Source organism: Dunckerocampus dactyliophorus, chromosome 1 (genome assembly GCF_027744805.1).
Source record: "Dunckerocampus dactyliophorus isolate RoL2022-P2 chromosome 1, RoL_Ddac_1.1, whole genome shotgun sequence".
NCBI classification, from domain to species: Eukaryota; Metazoa; Chordata; class Actinopteri; order Syngnathiformes; family Syngnathidae; genus Dunckerocampus; species Dunckerocampus dactyliophorus.
The window spans coordinates 38,089,129-38,109,440 of NC_072819.1; the positions used below are offsets into that span (position 1 = coordinate 38,089,129).

At 40.4% G+C, this 20,312-nt stretch overlaps 2 protein-coding genes across 5 annotated transcripts in view; both read left to right on the forward strand.

The window, feature by feature from the left end:
• cables2b (Cdk5 and Abl enzyme substrate 2b) overlaps positions 1-11,351 on the forward strand; it is a 29,378-nt gene extending 18,027 nt beyond the window's left edge. The window contains exons 4-10 of the mRNA XM_054783822.1: positions 486-588; positions 668-836; positions 4,876-4,973; positions 6,297-6,403; positions 6,535-6,654; positions 7,762-7,846; positions 8,054-11,351. Coding sequence (XP_054639797.1) covers positions 486-588; positions 668-836; positions 4,876-4,973; positions 6,297-6,403; positions 6,535-6,654; positions 7,762-7,846; positions 8,054-8,200 — 829 coding nt within the window. The 3' untranslated portion in view covers positions 8,201-11,351. The remainder of the gene's footprint in view (positions 1-485; positions 589-667; positions 837-4,875; positions 4,974-6,296; positions 6,404-6,534; positions 6,655-7,761; positions 7,847-8,053) is intronic.
• Positions 11,352-11,386: 35 nt separating this feature from the next.
• Positions 11,387-18,957, forward strand: LOC129186032 (uncharacterized). Of its 4 annotated transcripts, none has more exons than XM_054783836.1 (6): positions 11,387-11,946; positions 12,169-12,486; positions 14,776-15,096; positions 15,408-15,506; positions 15,599-15,639; positions 18,127-18,957. In XM_054783836.1, exons 1-6 carry the CDS (start codon positions 11,865-11,867, stop codon positions 18,259-18,261), a joined length of 996 nt encoding a protein of 331 aa, XP_054639811.1. In that variant the 5' UTR covers positions 11,387-11,864; the 3' UTR covers positions 18,262-18,957. The 4 variants fall into 4 exon arrangements, with proteins under 4 accessions (XP_054639811.1, XP_054639820.1, XP_054639827.1 ...); XM_054783845.1 differs by having other exon boundaries at positions 12,172-12,486; XM_054783852.1 differs by having other exon boundaries at positions 15,602-18,256.
• Positions 18,958-20,312: the final 1,355 nt, after the last annotated feature.

Consider the following 20,312-nt stretch of genomic DNA (forward strand, 5'->3'; position numbering starts at 1 on the left):
TTCATCACAGTCTGAATCACTGAATTGTCTTTCATTAACATTCCTGATGGTGCAGGCAGGTTGAAACCTGCAGAAGATGATGTTTAAAGAATGTCAAATATCATTTTGAGAATGGACTCAGTTATCATTACAATCTTTAAAGGAAGAGGCGAGAGTTATTATAACAATGAGGTTCATTAAGTTGAAATTAACTAATATTCAAACAACACTACAGCACACTGCACACTTCAAAGAGAATTTGCCCTTGAGGATCATCAGCTTGTTTACATCAAAGTACAGTCATCCAGGACACCTTCACACCTCCCTGTGTAGAAAGTGCTATCATGTGACAGGTTGTGAATGTTTCTTTTGACACAATACATGTGTCAGCATGTTAATTTAGAATGAAATACTTGTTTATGTCTCCTTTTTTTAAAGGAAGGCTGTAAAAATCGACTACATGCTCTGCAGTCAGCTGAATGTTTTTGTTTGCTTTCTGTCTCTAGTGACCCAATGTTGAACCACCCCAGGAGGAGACACTCATCTGGGAATATTTCCACCTCCTTGGAGATGGGACTGGAGGGTTTCCACTTGGATACCTATGGCAGGGTACATCAACACCCAACACAAACATGCCTGCTGATGTCGGAATAACCAATTGATCTATCACTCCCTCTTTGTGCCCCAGTCTGTGTCATATGCCCAGTTCTTGTACCCCACTAACGCCCTGGTGAGGCAGAAGCCGTCTTCCACCAGCGACCTGACGCTACAAATTACCCTATCCAGGAGCGCTCATAGCATGCCGGGCAGGAGCTTTCCCCCGAGTAGGTTGAACAGCGCTGTGGGATTGGACCTAGGTAAAAACACAAACAATGTCTACATAACCATTTTATTTTGCATGCAGAACAAAATGACTATCTGTGACACACTAGAGGGGAAGATAAATATATACACACAATGGTGTGAAAAAGTGTTTGCCCCTTCCTCATTTTTGTTTGTCACTTAAATGTTTCAGATCATTAAACTAATGTAAATATTAGTCAATGACAACACAACTGAACACAGAATGCAGTTGTTAAATGAAAATTTGTATTATTAAGGTAGAACACAATCCAAATCTATATGGCTCTGTGTGAAAAAGCGATTGCCCCCTAAACCTAATAACTGGATGGGCCACCCTTAGCAGCAGTGTGGCGCCCATTACTTTTAGGCCAGATGTAATGGGACACACACCTTCCAAAAAGTTCAACTTTTGTCTTGTCAGACTACAGAGTATTTTCACAAAGCTCTTGGGGATCATCAAGGTGTTTTCAGGTAAAACTGAGACGAGCCGTAATGTTGTTTTTCTTCAGCAGTGGTTTTTGTCTTGAAACTGCCATGCAGGCCGTTTTTGCCCAGTGTCTTTCTTATGGTGAAGTCATGAACACTGACCTTAACTGGGGCAAGTGAGGCCTGCAGTTCTTTGGATGTATTTGTGGGGGTTTTTGTGACCTCTTGGATGTGTCGTCACTGCGATCTTGTGGTAATTTTCGTTGGCCGGCCAAACCTTCCTGGGAAGGTTTACCACTGTTCCATGTTTTTGTCATTTGTGGATAATGGCTCTCACTGTGGTTCGCTGGACAGATGTAACCCGCCCTGCTTCTCACTGGCCGCAACGGGGCTCGAACACAGGACCTTGGTAATGGAGGGCGAGAGTGCTGACCACACGTCCAAAAGCCCAGGCTGTCGACCGCGTGTTCAGCCCAGCTCTCACGGTAGAGGCAGTGAGGTTTACCAACGTACACTTGTGCAGCCTCACAGGCTGGCATCCGTTACACAGATCTCAATTAATCTCAGTTAAGTTGTGTTTTAACAGAGGGGGGGCAATCACTTTTTCACACAGGGCCATGTAGGTTTAGATTTTCTTTTCCCTTTAATAATAAAACGTTTCATTTATCAATTGTTTTGTCAGTGACTAATATTTAAATTTGTTTGATGATCTGAAACATTTAAGTATGACAAACATGCAAAAAAAAAAAAAAAAGAAATCAGGAAGTGGGGCAAACACTTTCTCACACCACTGTATACGAACACACATGCACACCACAAACACACACACAGTATCACAACGCATCTTACATAGACCTTCCGGGCAATCTTGGCATGTTTTTTAGTTTGTGTGAACAGTTTTGGGAATACCCTTCACTGTTCCAGCATCAATGTAACCTAGTGCACAAAGCAAGGTCTGCGAAGCCATGCTTGGATAGGTTTGGTGTGGAAGATCTTTCACAGAACACTCATCTGAACCCCATCTAAAACCTGTGGGATGAATTACAACAGAGATGTTTAGTCGCAGGTCCAACATCAGTGACCACTGACCTCACAAATGTGCTGCTGGAAGAATGATCCCCATAGACACTCTCTAACATCTTCATCAGAAAGTATACCCAGAAGAATGGAAAGTGCAAATGTCGCACAAACTCTTTTCCTCCATTTTTTCGTCCTGTAGGTGCATTGATCACATGGCCAAATACTTTTGTTTATAGTGTATTGTTGCAATAATTTCCTCCCACTGACCACAATGAGACATTTAAGCAAATGCAAATTTTGAATGAACAAATCAGTTTGTCGTTTGATTCCACCAAAGGCACTGTGTGATAATTGTGTGAAAACAGAATGGAGGGATGAAGAGAAAGTATTGCTGCAGCTGTGCTGGGGCGTAAACGCACCACATGTCTCATTTGGTACATGCAAACACAACCACAGTGGCAGAGTCTTGCATTAGTCACAAGTCCAGAAACCTTCATTAACACATCACAGCTGCGTGCACGTCCTGCCTCATTCTACATGTGTACTCTGAGGCACAGCGTTGCTTCCATTAGATGTCTGCTATGTTGATAACTGGTTACATTGAAATATATATGACTTTGTGGAGTAATGAACAAGAGTCAGATATTACCTTACAGTATAATGTTACTGTAACTATTACTAGAGGTACTGTGAAGTACATTAGTTTTTATCCATTGGTTTGGTTAATTTCTTGAAACGGAAATGACATTCTCAAAACTCTAAGCTCATTTGGCCAAACAGTCTTATAGTTCAGCACAACACTGCAGCTCACTTGCAAAAGCTCATATCCCAAAACTGTTCACTCATGCTTCAAAGCTAATTCCTTTCCCATATGACTAGTCAGTACCACCAAAATGCAAAGGGCCTTCCCTGTAGGAGCCAAATGTGCAGTATTTAGTGTAGTACAGCACAGTAGTAGTGACGCAATCTGAGGAAAGAGACGGTGAGTGACTCTGATAAGGTTGAGCAGCACGACAATGTTGACAATAAAAGACATAAACTAAACACACGTCTCTTGATTGAATAATACAACAATGAGCATTTGAATAGGAAAATCAACATTTCTCTTACGAGGCACCGGAAGCGTAGTGACGAACGAGGCAGCTTTGTCGTGCCGCCTATGTGTCGTATTTTCCTACATTGTCTCATCCACGCTTGTCATTTAAACTATGCTAGTGCATGTTTCAGTTAAAGTTCACTGCGTGAGTCCACCCTCGTGCAGCATTTATTTGTTGTTTGTTCTTCTGCTTTCTTTTCTTCTTCTTCTGTGATTTTTGCCCAATTTTCGGGTGCTCTCGCGAGGAGCGCCTCCCGGGTGACATGTAAAATGATGACTCGCTGCGAGGAACGGTGGAAGATGTTAACAGCAGCTCTGTTTTAATAATAATGTAAAAAGCGATACACAACGAGAGTGGCTCGATAAGTCATCCTAGGGTTAAATATCGCAAATACCCCTACTGCTAGTAACTTAGAGCATTTCCTAACTGATTTCCACCAGTAATCGGAACTCAACTTGGCGCTCAGCCTAGTAATGAGGGTAAATGGAGCGGCTCACAGATTAAGGGTTCAGATAACTCCAAACATCTACACTAGAACATCATCTGGAGCAGTTCAGAATCCAATATTTATCTAATAACATGACAAAAATATAAAACATTTTAAATAAATTGTGCCCATTGTGGGCGTAACTTAGCTTCGCTCTAATCAACCAATCTTAGGATGGAAAAATGCTGATCCTGAATCTGAAATCTGGTTAGAAAAAGAGCCCCATTATTAATAGTGTGTATGTTACATGGACCAGCACTCCTGATTATGAAGGCCCTGGGTAGATTACATTGACATAGCAACACATAGAAAGTGAAATCTGATTGGACAAAAAAATCTAACATAGACATAAACTACTTGAAGCAGTGCAGCCAAGAGACATGTTACTAAATAATGATAACTCACTGTTGGGAATAAATTAATGTAATTCCATGGAACAAATACTAGAATAGAAGTTGTAAATGTTGGTCAGTCCTTCTGATAGTGTTTAGGCCAGCAGAGAAGGCCTTGCTGGCCCTGACTGCACACCACTGAATAATAGTATAATTTTACAGAAATTCAGCACATCTCATTATCAATGTAGCTGACAAAACTATAATAAATAAACTATGATAACTTAAAAAAAAAAATTTAAAAATGATGAAAACACAGAAATCAAGACTAGGATTTACTCACAGCATTCTGCTGTTCGTTTTACAGGGCTGGAGAATCTTTAACGATACTTCTTTCTTGACTTTTAATGACTGGGTTGCTATGGGATTAGTGGTTGTCAAAATGTTGGCAGGGGCATTTTTTTTTTTTACTGTATTGATAATGTACATTTTATACATGTGTCCAGTAAGTGTAGCAATTACGTGATGCAAGCAGTACTTTGCTATACTGTTGACCTTTTCACGTACATTGAACTAAATTATGATCAATCCTCTAATGTTTCTCTCAAAACAAAGCAGACTTATTTTTTAATATCAGTCTGTGTGTGTGCATGTGCATGTGTGTGTGTGCTTGTGCATGTTTGTCTTCCAGGACTAGAGGATGTGACTGACTACGACCCTAATATTCTCAGTGACCCCCAGTGGCCTTGTGGGAAACACAAGCGGGTGCTGATCTTTGCCTCCTACATGGTAAGAATCCTGTATTCCAATATGCTGCTAATGGAATGCAGGTTCATCCACTGGAGCTGCTCATACACCATGCCAGTTGGGTTTGTGGTGCATTTCACAACAATACAGCATCGGTAGTTCTCAGTGTGACTTGCAAACAATCTTCTCAGTTACTACTGAGTGCATTCTATATACTGTATGCAGTATAGTAAAATGTGATTGGGTGTGACTGTTTAGCAGGGGCCGCTGATAAGTGAACTCAGCTACAAACCACACAGTACAGTCAAACCTCGGTTTTCGCCCCATTTTTTTATATGATCCGTTTTATATGATTGTCACTGTCTTGGTTTTCTTACAATATTGCACTTAAAAAAAACTGGTCTGTTGGCCCTGCACTGTGTCGCTCCGCAATATTGAGTGCCCAAACAAAGCACCCTACACGTTGCAGTCTCATTGTCCATGCATTTTTTTATTACGTGTGACTGGAGATCTCGTCAGGATGCCGACTAGCAACTAGCTTCACCACACACACACGGCCACAGCGTGTCAGCGTGTACCATTCATTTCTATGTTGCTATGTGAAATCAATGCGCACAGGAAAAGGACCAAAATATTGTAAGTATTACATGTTATCATGAATGTTACTACGTAGTTACAGCATGTATATAAAAGCATAAAACCTTTCTGGAGGTTTTTGGAGTTTTAATAGCAGCCTTTGTAGGCGGCATACGTGTGTCCCATTACGTGCAGTAATGAGCTGTCTCTTTTTATCTCCTTTTATATTTTTAGAACACGCCGAAAAGAGAAAGACGTGTGTTCATGTCTTACATAAGGATTGTGGATGATGGGCAAAATTCCCCCCAAAAAAGTGCAGTTTTTCTTTAAGTGCCCGATAGGCAGCAGATTAGTATGAGCTGTGGAATGAATTCAAATGTACGAACACACACACACACACACACGTATTCATCATAGAGGATTTTTACTCAAGTGGGCTCTGTTGCCACTGATCTTTGTTGTGCTTGTTCTCATGTGCATGTTTGGAATATTCAAGGGGCTCCTAGAGGGCTGCACATAATCGTTCTCTCTCCAAATCTGTGGAGATGCACAAATTCAACATTTGTGATGCAGCGCTCAAATCTTCTATGCTTTATACTGTAGTCAGTAGGCACAAATAAATGTACTCAAATGTGTGTACTTTATGTGGACAGATGTGTTTAATGGCTCACTCTCTGCCTCCATGTGATGCTCAATTGGCTGTGAAATGATGCCGAAAACCTTTACACCACAGTAAGTCTGCTTCGTCACGCTGCTCCTTTTCATGATCTCTCCTCTTTAATCTCTCAGACGACCGTCATAGAATACGTGAAGCCTTCAGACCTGAAGAAAGACATGAACGAGACTTTCAAGGAGAAGTTTCCTCACATCAAACTCACCCTCAGTAAGATTCGCAGGTATCTAAACTGAATCTGCCTCGGTAACTGAACTTCACAACTCGCACATGATCTCATCCATCTGGTGAATCTGTTGAAAAACTGCAAGGCGGTCCTGTTGGAAGTGACCCTTATGCTTCTCTGTGTGTCAGTCTGAAGAGAGAGATGCAATCAGTTGGTGAGGACTGTGGGCTGCAGCCCGCCACCATCGCCATGGCGTTTGTCTACTTTGAGAAGCTGGTGCTGCAGGGGCGACTCAATAAGCAAAACAGGTACTTACAAGCGTATTTTTTAGAATGTAAGAATGTTTAATAGGAATATAGTAATAGGATAGTATTTGTTTAGTAAGTAGGTGAGTGTGTTTGCTGTAGTCATGACTAGGGGTGTCACGAGACACTCGGCTCACAAGAAGAGACGATATAGGAGATTGGGTCCACGAGAACCAGATGAGATTTTAACATTACTTTTAAGAAACGTACAATGAAAAAATATTTTTAAAAATATTGCAATCTGCTAATTTAATTTGAACTACGTTACACTCTTCTACACTCAGTGTGTATGCTAGCAGCCCCACCTACACCCATTGAGACAAAGAGACTGTATGAATGACAAAAAAGCTCACTCTGTTCATGCCGAGTGAACTCTCTTCATGCCTGTTTGGAGGCAAGAGACAAGGAAAACAAACACACATGCACATGGCAATATTAAGTCATTTATTATGTGATTCATTCATTCATTTATTATCGTCCCAGGCCAAGTGCCCACGATAGTTTTTTTTTCTGAATAAGAAATCTTGACACGTTTTGATCTCTTGTGACAACCCCAGTCACCCTTTTATATTGGCTTATTATATTAAAAATAGAGGAAGCAGAAATCAACCCAATACATTTTTCTATCAACGAAGTATGCACGAAAATTATGAGTCACTGGCCAATCAATTTTAGGTTACCAAAAAGTGTATTTTTTATCTGGTGAATCATTGTCGCCCTCTAGTGTTGGGATGCTGTAATAGAAACGCCTGCTTTTTTTTCCTCCCCGGGATTTCTGGAATTATTCAGGAAAATAATACAGTATTCATGTAACCCGCCCTGTTTCGTACAGCCCGCACCGGGGCTCGAACACGAGACATTTGTAATGGGAGGTGAGGCCGCTGACCACACGACTAAATGCCCGGACACAGTCCGTGTGCTCAACGCAGTTCTTGAGGCAGAGGGAGTGAGGTTTACCAACGTACACTCGCACAGCCTCACAGGCTGGCATCCGTTACATTCAGAAAATCTATGAAACCCAACACCTGTGTGGAAACCACTAAAGCAGGAATGAATTAACTTCTTTATCATGAAATAAACATTTGCTTTTGTGTTTTTCTTTTTAAATAGGAAGCTGGTGTCAGCTGCCTGCATCCTATTGGCTGCTAAGATTAGCAGCGATCTTAAGAAACAGGAGGTCAAACACCTGATTGATGTAAGACACACACTTTTTTATTTTGAAAGTCCTGTTGCACCTCTATATCACCATTTACATTTTTGCTTTATTTAAAAGAAGATATGGACAATTTACAGCCAGGAGAAAACTAGTTGCGTATATGTGTTGAAATAAAGAGTAAAGTAGTGTGTTACATGTGCATATGCCCTCGTAATCATGTCTCCTCATCTGCTGTGTCTCGAGTAGAAGCTGGAGGAGCGCTTCAGGATCAGCAGGCGGGAGCTGATAACGTTTGAGTTCACCATCCTGGTCGCCCTGGAGATGGCGCTCTACCTCCCTGAGAGTAAAGTCATGCCACATTACAGACGGCTGGTGCAGCAGCAACAGTTATAGCTTCATGGGCACGTCGACATCTTACATTTACTGCTGATGTTGTCAACAAGTTCTCTTTCTTGTACGCCTGTGGACAGCCGAGTAGCATTCTGGATAGAATTAATTTGGTCACCCTGAGTCACATGATCTTCATCAACAAACGGAGACATGTAAAATGCTCAAACTTCCTCGTAATCGTGTGAGGTGACAGAATCAAACCCGTGCATGGAAGCCGCTGTGGAGGACAAGTGCCTCATTTCATGCCGCAGTTTCTTTATCAGGCTGCTGGAGGTGATAAGCATGCAGGAAATCAGACCATCATGTAATCTTCATGTCCCCTACGGGAAATATCACTGTGTGAGGTCCTGAACCTGAACCAGCAATACAAAGCCTCCAAAGATTCCAGAGGATTCCTGTGAAATGTTTTTGTATTTGATGTAGTTCTCCTGGTGTGAGTGCAGTCAAACCGAGCCACTGAGAGGGACTTTCTACACTGTTGACACTTTCCTTTTTGAGGTGGAAAAAACTAGTGGTGATGAGGGCCAGGTACGTTCAGACAGATTCCAGACAGAACCAGTTTGGTCATTTGCAACTTGACTTTAAAGCAGTGGTTCTCAATTATTTTCAGTCTGCACTGGGGGACAGAAATGTTTTGGCGCACTACTGCGAAACGGATCATATCTATTTATTTATCTGCACTGTACAGATTGGACTCGAAACTCAAACCATCAAAATGCAACTAAATAGAGAGCACTGAAGCATACAAACGTATTGAAGAGTCCAATTGCACGCTGAGTACGACTGATTCATACATGTTGGTCCTCCCTGCCTCTGGCGCCCCACTATTTGAGAAGCACTGCTCTAAAGGGACACTGTGCCATCTGAACAAACTGGTTCTGCATATTTTTGCACTCTGAACCAGTAGGGGGCAGCAGATTACAGCAGAGTTTTTTGCTCTAAAGCCGGGGAAGGGAACCAGATGTGGCTCTTATGACGATTGCATTGACATTTCTTAACACGATGAAATTACTTTATTTATTTTACTGAAATTTTAAAGTAAAACTTTACGGAAATCAGTGTTAAAAAGAACTTTCACGATATAAAACTTTCTTATGCATTTTAAGAGCCGACACCAGCGGACCTTTTGATATTTTCCTGAGTCAGACACCAAAACTTGATTATGACTGGATAATGCAGTAGACTACACAGGTCACTGAGAGGTCAAGAAGTAAACTTCCCTCCTTGAATCAAATAGTCGGCTAGCTAATGCTGCTGAACCAACCCTTTTGATGAAGAAGATGGCGACAAGAAAAGAGCACGTTGCAAAACCATGCAGCACCAGAAGTCGCATTAACGGTAAAAAGTATTTTATTATTGATTAGCTTCAGTATGATAATGTTATTAAAAAGAATACATTCAGAGACTTATTATATTCTGAAATGGTTGGTCTTGCTGAAACATGCACACATTTAGTTGTATTCAACATTAAAAAACATGATATGGCTCTTACGGAAATACATTTTCAAATATGTGGCTTTCATGACTCTCTTAGCCAAAAAGGTTCCCGACCCCTGGTTTAAAGAATGGCCGTCTAAAGGACGTTGGTCTGGTGCCCCCTCACACCAAAGCTGTCTCATTGGCCCCAGCTCCATGGAAATAGGTAACCAACCTGTTTGATTTAAAGAGCGTTGACCAGCAGTCATGTTTGAGGAGAGACGACAGGTCTCTGCTGTTTCTGCACTTTGCTTCATTGTCCTGCATCACAAACTAACAAAGGCGATGCTATTTTTCTATGATGTAGTTTTTTATACTGCGATACTGTGCTCGCAGAGGTTTATTATTTATTCCCCCAGGGAAACGCCAAACTTGCAGATGACGTTTGTAGGTTAAAGTGTCTTTAGTATTTTAGTGGAAAAATGTTGTCTTCTCTACATTAGAGACTTGATTCTATGCAGCCTTCCCCTCTTATTTAAGACTCACCCTGTGTTTTCTATTGGAAGCTATTGCACACTTGGTTATTTACTCTGTCTTCCATTTATTTATTACTATTTTTACATTTAAGGTAATTCTAAGATACATTTCTTTTTTTTCTTTTTTCTTTTTTTTTACTGACAATGTGCTTAACAAGCCTGCAGCAGTTTCCTTTGTTATGTTTAGATCCAAACCTTCATTAAATTCCCTATGTCTGGAACGGAATCTGACAATGCAGTATGATAAATACAGTGGAGTGACAAAGTGTCTGCCCCCTTCCTGATTTCTTATTTCAAACCCACATGGCCCTGTGTGGAAAAAGCAACGCCGCATTTCAGAAAAAGAACATCACACAAACAGTAAAATATGGTGGTGGTAGTGTGATGGTCTGGGGCTGTTTTGCAGCTTCAGGACCTGGAAGACTTGCTGTGATAAATGGAATCATGAATTATGCTGTCTACCAAAAAATCCTGAAGGAGAATGTCCGGCCATCTGTTTGTGACCTCAAGCTGAAACCAACTTGCATTCTGCAGCAGGACAATGATCCAAAACACACCAGCAAGTCCACCTTTGAATGGCTGAAGAAAAACAAAATGAAGACTTTGGAGTGGTCTAGTCAAAGTCCTGAGCTGAATCCTATTGAGATGCTTTGGCATGACCTTAAAAAGGCGCTTCAGGCTGAATGTGGCTGAATTACAACAATTCTGCAAAAATGAGTGGGCCAAAATTCCTCCACAGTGCTGTAAGAGACTCATTGCAAGTTATTGCAAACACTTGATTGCAGTTGTTGCTGCTCAGGGTGACCCTACCATTTATAAGGTTTAGGGGGCAATCACTTTTTCACACAGGGCCATGTAGGCTTGGATTTTATTTCTCCTTTAGTAATAAAAAGCTTCCAAAATTGTATTTTGTGTTCAGTTGTGTTGTCATTTGCGATTATATAAATTTGTTTGGTGACCTGAAACATTTAAGTGTGACAAAGATGCAAAAAAAAAAAAAAAAGACTGGAAGGTGGCAAACACTTTTTCACAAAACTGTATGCTTTTTTGTTCCACAGTGTTAACGTTGATACGTGTGGGAATGTTCTGTATTCACCTTAGAAAATGTATAATTTATATTTTGTTAAAAATGAAGACCACCTGCTGAAAACAACTGCCAATGTTTGTTGTTTTTTTTTAATTAAAAATGTGACTTGCTGTGTCTTGAGATACATTTTCTTTCACATTAACGGATGAAAAATGTTCCTGTAAAGCTGTGATACCACTTTTACTGTCAGTGAGACGACTCATATCCGGACACGAAAAGACCCGTCCTCTTTCACTTCCTTCTCATTTTTTCTTGATGTAAATGGAAGCAGTAGTTACCAAGACTGAAAGAAAAGCAGCATTCAGATAACTAGTCATGACTGGTAGATTATTCCGCTGTCACCTCTTAAACATAATTGTTTCACTAACGGTTTTGATTCTGAATGTCATCCTACCCATTATGGCATAGGTGACAGGTGAAAGGTCACATCGGTTTCCTGTTTGGCGTTGTCATCACTCTAGTACAAAATATATCCAAAAATATGTTCAACCTTTGATTTGTTGAGATTTCAAAATGGGAAATAATCAAAAAGACAAGTCATGTCTCTGAACTCTGGTAGTTAAGGTTCAGGCTTAAAAAATGGCAAAAAGTGAAGGAGGCGTTCCATGGAAAATTAGGATATTTATAGATGTTGACCAAGAGAGTTGGGCAATTCTTTTCCAGCAAATTCAAGATGAACACACAACGTCTTCTTTTCTGCTTTTGTTCAGGTGAAATCTCTAAATGTACCCACGTTTTCCTTTTTTTTCATTTTCTATAAAACAGTTGTTTTTTTTCCATGTGCTGAAAGTGCTTGGACTGCGTGAATGAGCATTCATCTCTGATGTTTACATTTCTTTGTGTTTGACCTGACAATCCCACAATACTTCTCTTTAAATCTACACGAAACAAAGATCAAATGGCTTTTTAATGTTTTTTTTTCTCTGTTTCAGCAGTACTTTTCAATGGAACCCTTGGTATAACCGTAACTTACGATAAAATGGCAGGTGAAGACTTCAGAATTCCACTTGGCTTCAGAATGCCACCAAACAGCAACGTACTTTTTTGTAAGAATTCCTGCACAAAGGATGGCATCCTCATTGACACTAAATCGGGCAAAGGTCCAGGTGGCAGGTACATCTTGAATTATGATGGTAAGATGAACATCATCATCAGCCAACTGACCCCCGCTGACACAGGACATTACCAGCTCACCGTAAGCAACGCCTATAATCACTCCGAGGAGCGGAACTTTAAGCTCTTCATCAGAGGTGAGTTGACATGACTCTTATTATAATAATAATAATAAATATCAGCCGAGACACTAAATTACAGTATGTTTTTTTAATTATTATTTATTGTAAGACAACTTAAGTAATACTTTGGAATATGGAGAGATCTCGACATGAAACGTTGCATTTTTATTCACTCCCGCCCCCCCGTCACGACCCGATTGGATGCTTTTAGTCACTTTTGGATTTTTAAGATTTCTATAAAAACTTTCCTGAAGCAATCACTGTTTAGTAACCAATAGAGACCTCAGGAAGCGCGGATCTATTAAACCAGGGCCCATGGCTGTTTATTTATTGGTACATTCTAAAAATATAATTTGAATTGAGTTGAGCTTAAGTTTATTCCAAACATGTCAAAGCAAAGTATCATTTTAAAAAATGAGATACATCAATAAAATAAACAGTAATGTGCCAAAAAAAAAAAGGGGCAAAAAAACAAAAGCAAATTTCAGTACCCCAAACCTGTCCGAAAAGGAGAAGGAAGAAGTAAAGCCTTTTCTTTGTTTAATTAATAGTCAGTGGTGTGAACATTTTCTTACAAATGTTCTTCTCGTAATTAGGACTTTATTGTCATCATATTTTGAATTTATTCTCGTAACATTAGAACGTTTTCTGCAACCTAATTTTCCAACAATTAGAACATTATTTGTTGTTTTTTTGTTTCTCATAATATTACAACTGTTAAAAAATAGCATCTTTTTTCTTCAGTATTTCAATTTTATGCTACTAAAATGTTACTGTTTTTTGACATTATTCTCGTAAAATTACAACTTTTCTTGTTACAATACGTTCTTATAGACATCAAGAAGGTGACACTGGCTTATGTAAATGGATATAGTTTTGATAACAATTATGTACAATGGTGTGAAAAAGTGTTTGCCGCCTTCCTGATTTCTTTTTTTTTTTTTTGCATGTTTGCCACACTTAAATGTTTCAGATCATCAAACAAACCTATTAAATTAATTAAATTCTCTATAGATTCCCAATGTTATTAGCAAACACAGAAACTCTGAACACACTAAATGTACGTCTGGAAAGGAATCAACTCATCCAAGAGGTCGCAAAAGACCCCACAACAACATCCAAAGAACTGCAGGCCTCACTTGCCTCAGTTAAATTCAGTGTTCATGAGTCCACCATAAGAAAGACACTGGGCAAAAACGGCCAAGATGAAAACCATTGCTGAAAAAAAACAATATTAAGGCTGTTCTCAATTTTTCCAGAAGACATCTTGATGATCCCCAAGACCTTTGGGGTGTGTGTCCCATTACATCTGGCGTAAAAGTAACACCACATTTCAGAAAAAGAACATTATACCAACAGTAAAATATGGTGGTGGTAGTGCGATGGTCTGGGGCTGTTTTGTTGCTTCAGGATCTGGAAGACTTGCTGTGATAAATGGAACCATGAATTCTAATGTCTACCAAATCATCCGGAAGGAGAATGTCTGGCCCTCTGTTTGTGATCTCAAGCTGAAACCAACTTGGGTTCTGCAGTAGGACAATGATCCAAAACACTTCCAGCAAGTCCACCTCTGAATGGCTGAAGAAAAACAAAATGAAGACTTGGAGTGGTCTAGTCAAAGTCCTGACCTGAATCCTATTGAGATGCTGTGGCATGACCTTAAAAAGGAGGTTCATGCTGGAAAACCCTCCAATGTGGCTGAATTACAGCAATTCTGCAAAGATGAGTGGGCCAAAATTCCTCCACAGCGCTGGAAGAGACTCATTGCAAGTTATTGCAAAACACTTCATTGCTGTTGCTGCTGCTAAGGGTGACCCAACCAGTTATTAGGTTTAGGGGGCAATCACTTTTTCACACAGGGACATGTAGGTTTGGATTTTTTTCCTTCCTTAGTAATAAAAAGTTTCATTTAAAAAACGAATTTTGTGTTCAGTTGTGTTGTCGTTGACTCATATTTCAATTAGTTTGACGATCTGAAACATTTAAGTGGGACAAACGTGCAAAAAATAAGACATCAGGAAGGAGGAAAACACTGTATAACTTCTTAGCATATCTACATGTTGCTTTACTAAATATCAAAGTGGCCCTTGCATCCTTTCATTTTTCATTATGTGGCCCTCGGTGGAAAAAAATTCCCCCACCACCACCACCACCACCACCAAGTTTGTCAGCCCCAATTGTAATTTTCAAGCACGGCTTATCAGATTGAGTCTTCACACAAGAGTGAAAATGAACTTGACAACACAGTATGCTCACATCCTGTTTGTATACCCATAGAGTGGTCATGATTCCTGTTTTCCCCAGGGTTGTGTGACGGTGGAGTGGTCCCAGCTGATCCTCGTGTCTACAGCGTAACCGAGGGAGGGAGTGTCACAATACTTTGCTTTGGCTTTGTGACACCGTTAGACAGGAAGTTCCTCTGTCAGGGGGAATGTAACAAATTTCTGTTTGAGACCACAAAGGACTCCTCCTCTGGCCGATACAGGATAGACTACGGGAACATCAGCTACTTCCTAATCACTGTGACACAGCTCACAATGTTGGACTCGGGCCAGTACAGGTGCGCCGTGGGAAGAGCACACACTTTCAACGTGTGCCAGGAGTTTGAGATAGTTGTCACACGCAGTGAGTTTCTCCATTACCCCTCCAGAAGCCCACAATGGCAGTCATGTGAATACGTAGCTCCACATCCAGCTTGTGTTAACTCAACTGTCGTTTGACCTCAGCTATCTTGGCCAGCTATTGTTTGATATCAGTCCTGCAATCAATCATCTCTTCACACTTTGTAGACCATAAGCTGAGAAGTGACGATTATGGAGCAGTTCACAGCTTGGATGTAAATTCCATGGACGCCACTACTTTAATAATGATGAAGCAAACATCAGCATTTTGATTTGGTGCGATTTTCACTTCAAATGTTTGCATCTGTCCATCAGACTACGCCGTCCCTCTCTGTGTGACTGCTGCTGTGGTGTTGTCGGTCTCCCTTTTTCTACTGCTGCTCTATAGATGGAGGAAGAGGTCGACTGTTCATGGTGAGTTTCTTTCCTATGATTTCCTACAACATTTTGGAAACGCTCCTTCACAAATGATCACGACCGCTTTTGCTGTTGCTTCTCTTCCACAGAAGAAAGCAGCAGAGGTTGCCCTGAAAACAGCAATATGGTGGTAAGGTTTATTCTCTGCCATCATTTAACACTCATGTGGTTCATATGAGAGCATGTAGCCACCGGTCTTGCCTGGCGCTCAGTACACTAACCCCATCTGCTTGGCATTTTAGATGCTTTCAGGTTCTGCAAGATAAAACAGAATTTCTTTTCTTCTCGATATGACCTCTATTAGGCTTGACGTCTTTACGGGGATGCTAATCAGAAGGGTTATTTCCAGGGTATAGTTATGTTTTCACTGATGTTTACTGAAATGTTCATGTTTATTAGTCAGCCATTGTTAGTACATTTCATCCAAAAGCTGGCAGGTGTACCCCACCTCTGTACAAAGTCAGCTGGGATAGGCTCCAGCTTACCCGTGCCCCAATGAGGCCAAGCGGTATAGAAAACTGACGCTCTTCTATGGGTTTTACTCATTATACCTCTGTCTACTGGCTTGGAATGCATACAGTACTACAGCCTTACTATATAGGCGATAGTAGATAAATAGATAAATAATACATATTATTGATTACTACTGCTTTAAAAAATATAAAGCAGGAGTAATCAACAATACCAATAAGATGACTGATAATGATAACATACGCATACAATTCCGGTGAATTTAATGTTGGTTTTGATATAATATTAATCCTTAATTACGATGGCCGACAGAGGCAAATGTGCGGCAACATCCGAACGCTCCAAACACACACAATGGGAAAATGTTGCAAATGAATAAATCACATTTAAACATTGAATTAAACGTCACATAAATGTTGCAAGATTAAAAAAAAACAATTTTTCCAAAAATGCTGCAAATGCGGAAAACACACACAAACCCCCAAAACACATACAGAACAAAACAAAAGTTTGCAGGCTACCTGAGGTGTATTCGTCTTTGCAGGCATCAACGGGATGCCCAGAAGAAAGTTGGTGGAATGGACAAAGTACATTTTTTTATGTCTTTGTTAAACACTTAGCCATAAAATTCGGTTGCTCTATAATACTGTAAAATATTACGTTTTTAAAGACAGACATCCCTCACGCCTGGCACCCAGTTAGATTTCATAACTCATTTCAGAAACCGTCACTGGTGGTCGTCCAGACCGCTTGGCCTTGCACACACAGTCTTCCTATTTGAATTGTTTGTGGCATGTCCAAATGTGCTTTCCAGTAGGTGTATTTTTATTGAATTTCCACCAAAATGTACACCGCACACTCTTGTCTGACCGGGTTCCAGCATATTCTAACACGTTAAATAGTAAATTCTTCACCCTGGTAAAACTTTCAACTTCATCTGGTGGACAAATAATAATAATAATACATTTGAATTACAGTAGCTCAAATGTAAATCTTAAAGTATTTCATTAGTTAATTTTAAGATAACGTGAGCTTAAAACTGTCACTTTTTGTCCCGAGGAACAAAGATTGCCATTTTTGGAAAATATAAGGAACGCAGATGAGAATTCTAAAATGTTTTTACCAGGATCTGTTTAGCTTTAAATAAAAGGGGGATAAGGTGTTCCATACTAGACTGGTGGAAGGGCCTCAGGAGACACTTAAGGCCCTGTCACACCTTGACGATTTAGCCAGCGCATGCCCGACGTGATCATTTTGATGGCATACGGTGAATTGTGGACGTTTTTTTCCATTTTGGGCGTATACATAGCGTATTCATAACGAGTTGTACGTATACATGACGTATTAGTAACTTATATAGAACGTTTCTATAACTTATAGACAACTTATACCAATGAATGCGTAGCATGTTGCCGGCGTTCACAACTTATGCCCAACGCCAGTCTAACTTATGCAAACCGCGCGGCAGCGTATGGCCGACGATCACGTGCCGTAGCCTATAAAAAGGTTGCCACTTGATGACTCACCTCACTAGACATCGCAGTGTCAACATCACCATCATGCCGAAGAAAATTTCGAAGACCGCTGCCAAGAAGTATCAGGGCAGTGACGGAGGGATCCATCACCACCCACAGCCTCCCCCTCCTACTCTCACTCTGATGGAGATGACGCAGGTTCTAACGCCTCTCAGCCAACCCTAGCCAAGACGAGAGCCAAAAAGACACAGTTTTGTCTCAAGGTATGTTGACGTATTACGACTTGTGCGTAACTTACAAATAACGTGTGTGAACGGGCGTCAACGATCGCATAACTGATTGCCCGCGTATGCGGGACGTATGAATCATATGTTGACATACGTCGAAATGTTTTGTGCATGCACAAAATTTTTGGACGACTTGGATGTACCACGACGTATACTGGCGTGCTTCAGCGTGCTCTTAACTTATACAAAACTTACCCATAACTTTTTCAACGTACGCCAGCGTATTGGCCAAATTTTTCATACGTTGGTGTACGCTGGCTAAATCGTCAAGGTGTGACAGGGCCTTTAGGGGCATCAAATTCTGCCTTGTCCGAGGCTGATAACACGTGCCACGCCACTGATCTATAAGATCGTCTTCACAAAACTGTGTTGTTGTTTTTTTAGCAGGTTGCCAGCTATGAAAACATTCCACCACGTCCCGGAACACAACAGCACATCTATCAGAGCATTGATGAAGCCACCAGGGAATTTGAAACCTACAGGACACTTTCAAACACACAACAAGACACAATCAACTGACACATTGTTTTACATTAAGATGCTACAACTTATGTAGCAGTAATACCACATAAACCATCAGGCTGCATCATTTCAAAAGAAAATACAGGAAACGATGCTGTGGGCTTCCAATTGGGTCTGTGTTATCCATGCATTTGAATAAGTTGATTTTGTTTGAAAGTGAATGGTTGTTTGTCTACAATATATGTGCCCTGCGGTTGGCTGGCAACCAGTCCAGGGTGTACCCCGCCTCTCTCCTGAAGTCAGCTGGCATAGGCTCCAGCATACCCGCGGCCCTAGTGAGGATAAGCGGCAAAGAAGATGGATGGATGGATGGATGGAAAACACGTGAAATAAAATGTCTTGTCTGTTGTCTCGGCTCAAAGGCCCTTTGCAATGTCATTACTCTGCCACTAGATGGCACAAAAATACAAATATAACATAACATTCAGGGTCCACAATATTAGATACACTTGCACTTACGTATTTACTGTATCTGCATTGAAGTTGAAAATGGGCCACTTGATTAGGAACCTACCCCCTTTAGGCCATACATTTTTTATACAGTGTAACCTAAACAGTTCAATTGCTTCCATTAAGGGACAAAGATGTCCTCTTGAAAAATATTTTTCACATCTTTTTCATCTGCTCCAGTCCTGATCATAAAGTTCAAAATTCTGAAATCAGTCAAATATCCATGAAGATCAAAACAACACGACAATTGTATGTATTAACTGAGCCTGAAAGAGGCGTATGTGAAATGTGCACTTTTTTCATTTATCAATTAGTATCGATACTTTATGGGTGTAATTGATACTGAACGGATATTCATGTGAGTATCAATACCACAGAATCGATACTCCCATCACTACGTCACAGCTGATGAGGCCAAGGTTCTCCCTCTCTGACCTTGAAAAACAACACCTCACCTATCAACTGCACTCTTGACTACCAGAATACATTCTTATGCTATTTCTGCATCATTTTACAACAGAAATGTGGAATATTTCAAGAAACTTCTACCTCCTAAAGATGGATTATTCATCCCTTAACAACGTACGGATAGACTGTTGTGTGCTGTGTTTATCTGATGTGAAATACAAGCAGTTAATTAAAAAAAAAAGTGTGTGAATGTGACCAACAAGAACGCGCTCTGCTGGGCCACGCTAGGTGACCCGAGCCACTCCCGACTCTGGTTCCTTTGGTACATCTTAAACTGGTTTAAATATTTTTTATATATATAATTTCATTTATCACAGTTTATTTGTGTTGCCATAGCACCACAACATTCATTATGGGTCTGCATGCTGAGCAATGCAGCCACACATACTTCTTTCTAGCGCTTAGCATGCTAGCTATTACCATTGTGAGCGCTGACATGTAAAATAGGTGGCAGTTAACACTTAACAGACTCAGACCCAACCATGATAAGTCAGTTGCTAAATAGGAGTCTGTGTTTATAAATGGGATATTTTCATAGCTACAGCATAGAAAACCTGTTTACAACCTTCTAAATACGCTTCTTAAAATGATTAGAGCACTCTCGACAGGAAATAGCACACCTATAGTCACCTTTACACTTGTATTACCCGATATAGTAGACGTAAGAGAAAATAATATATAAATAAGCTAACATGAACTCACACGTTAGCATTGGGAGAGTTCCTTGTTGTTTTTTTCTGGACAGCGTACTTCCTGCGGTGGCTATTGCCTCATCAATGTAGCGTAACGGTGGCTGTAAATTAGTCAAAATTTTTTATTTGAAATAGACACCGTGCCACTATGTCTTACAGGCAGATGCTCAAAACACAGCATGAATAGTTCAACACTTCCTAGTTCTTTTCTTTCAGGGACTTATTTCCTTAAAGGAAGCTCTAACCCAGCATGCAGAACATCACGGCCTTCTATCACACTCGAAACAGCAGCTCAGAACTACACAATACACCCGTCGCTACAATCACTGACACCTACTGGCCAGTGTACAAAACTACATATCACATATTGTATATTCGTATATTTAGCTAATTTTATGCTTGAAAATGCATAATTTAGGCCAAAATATACATAAAATA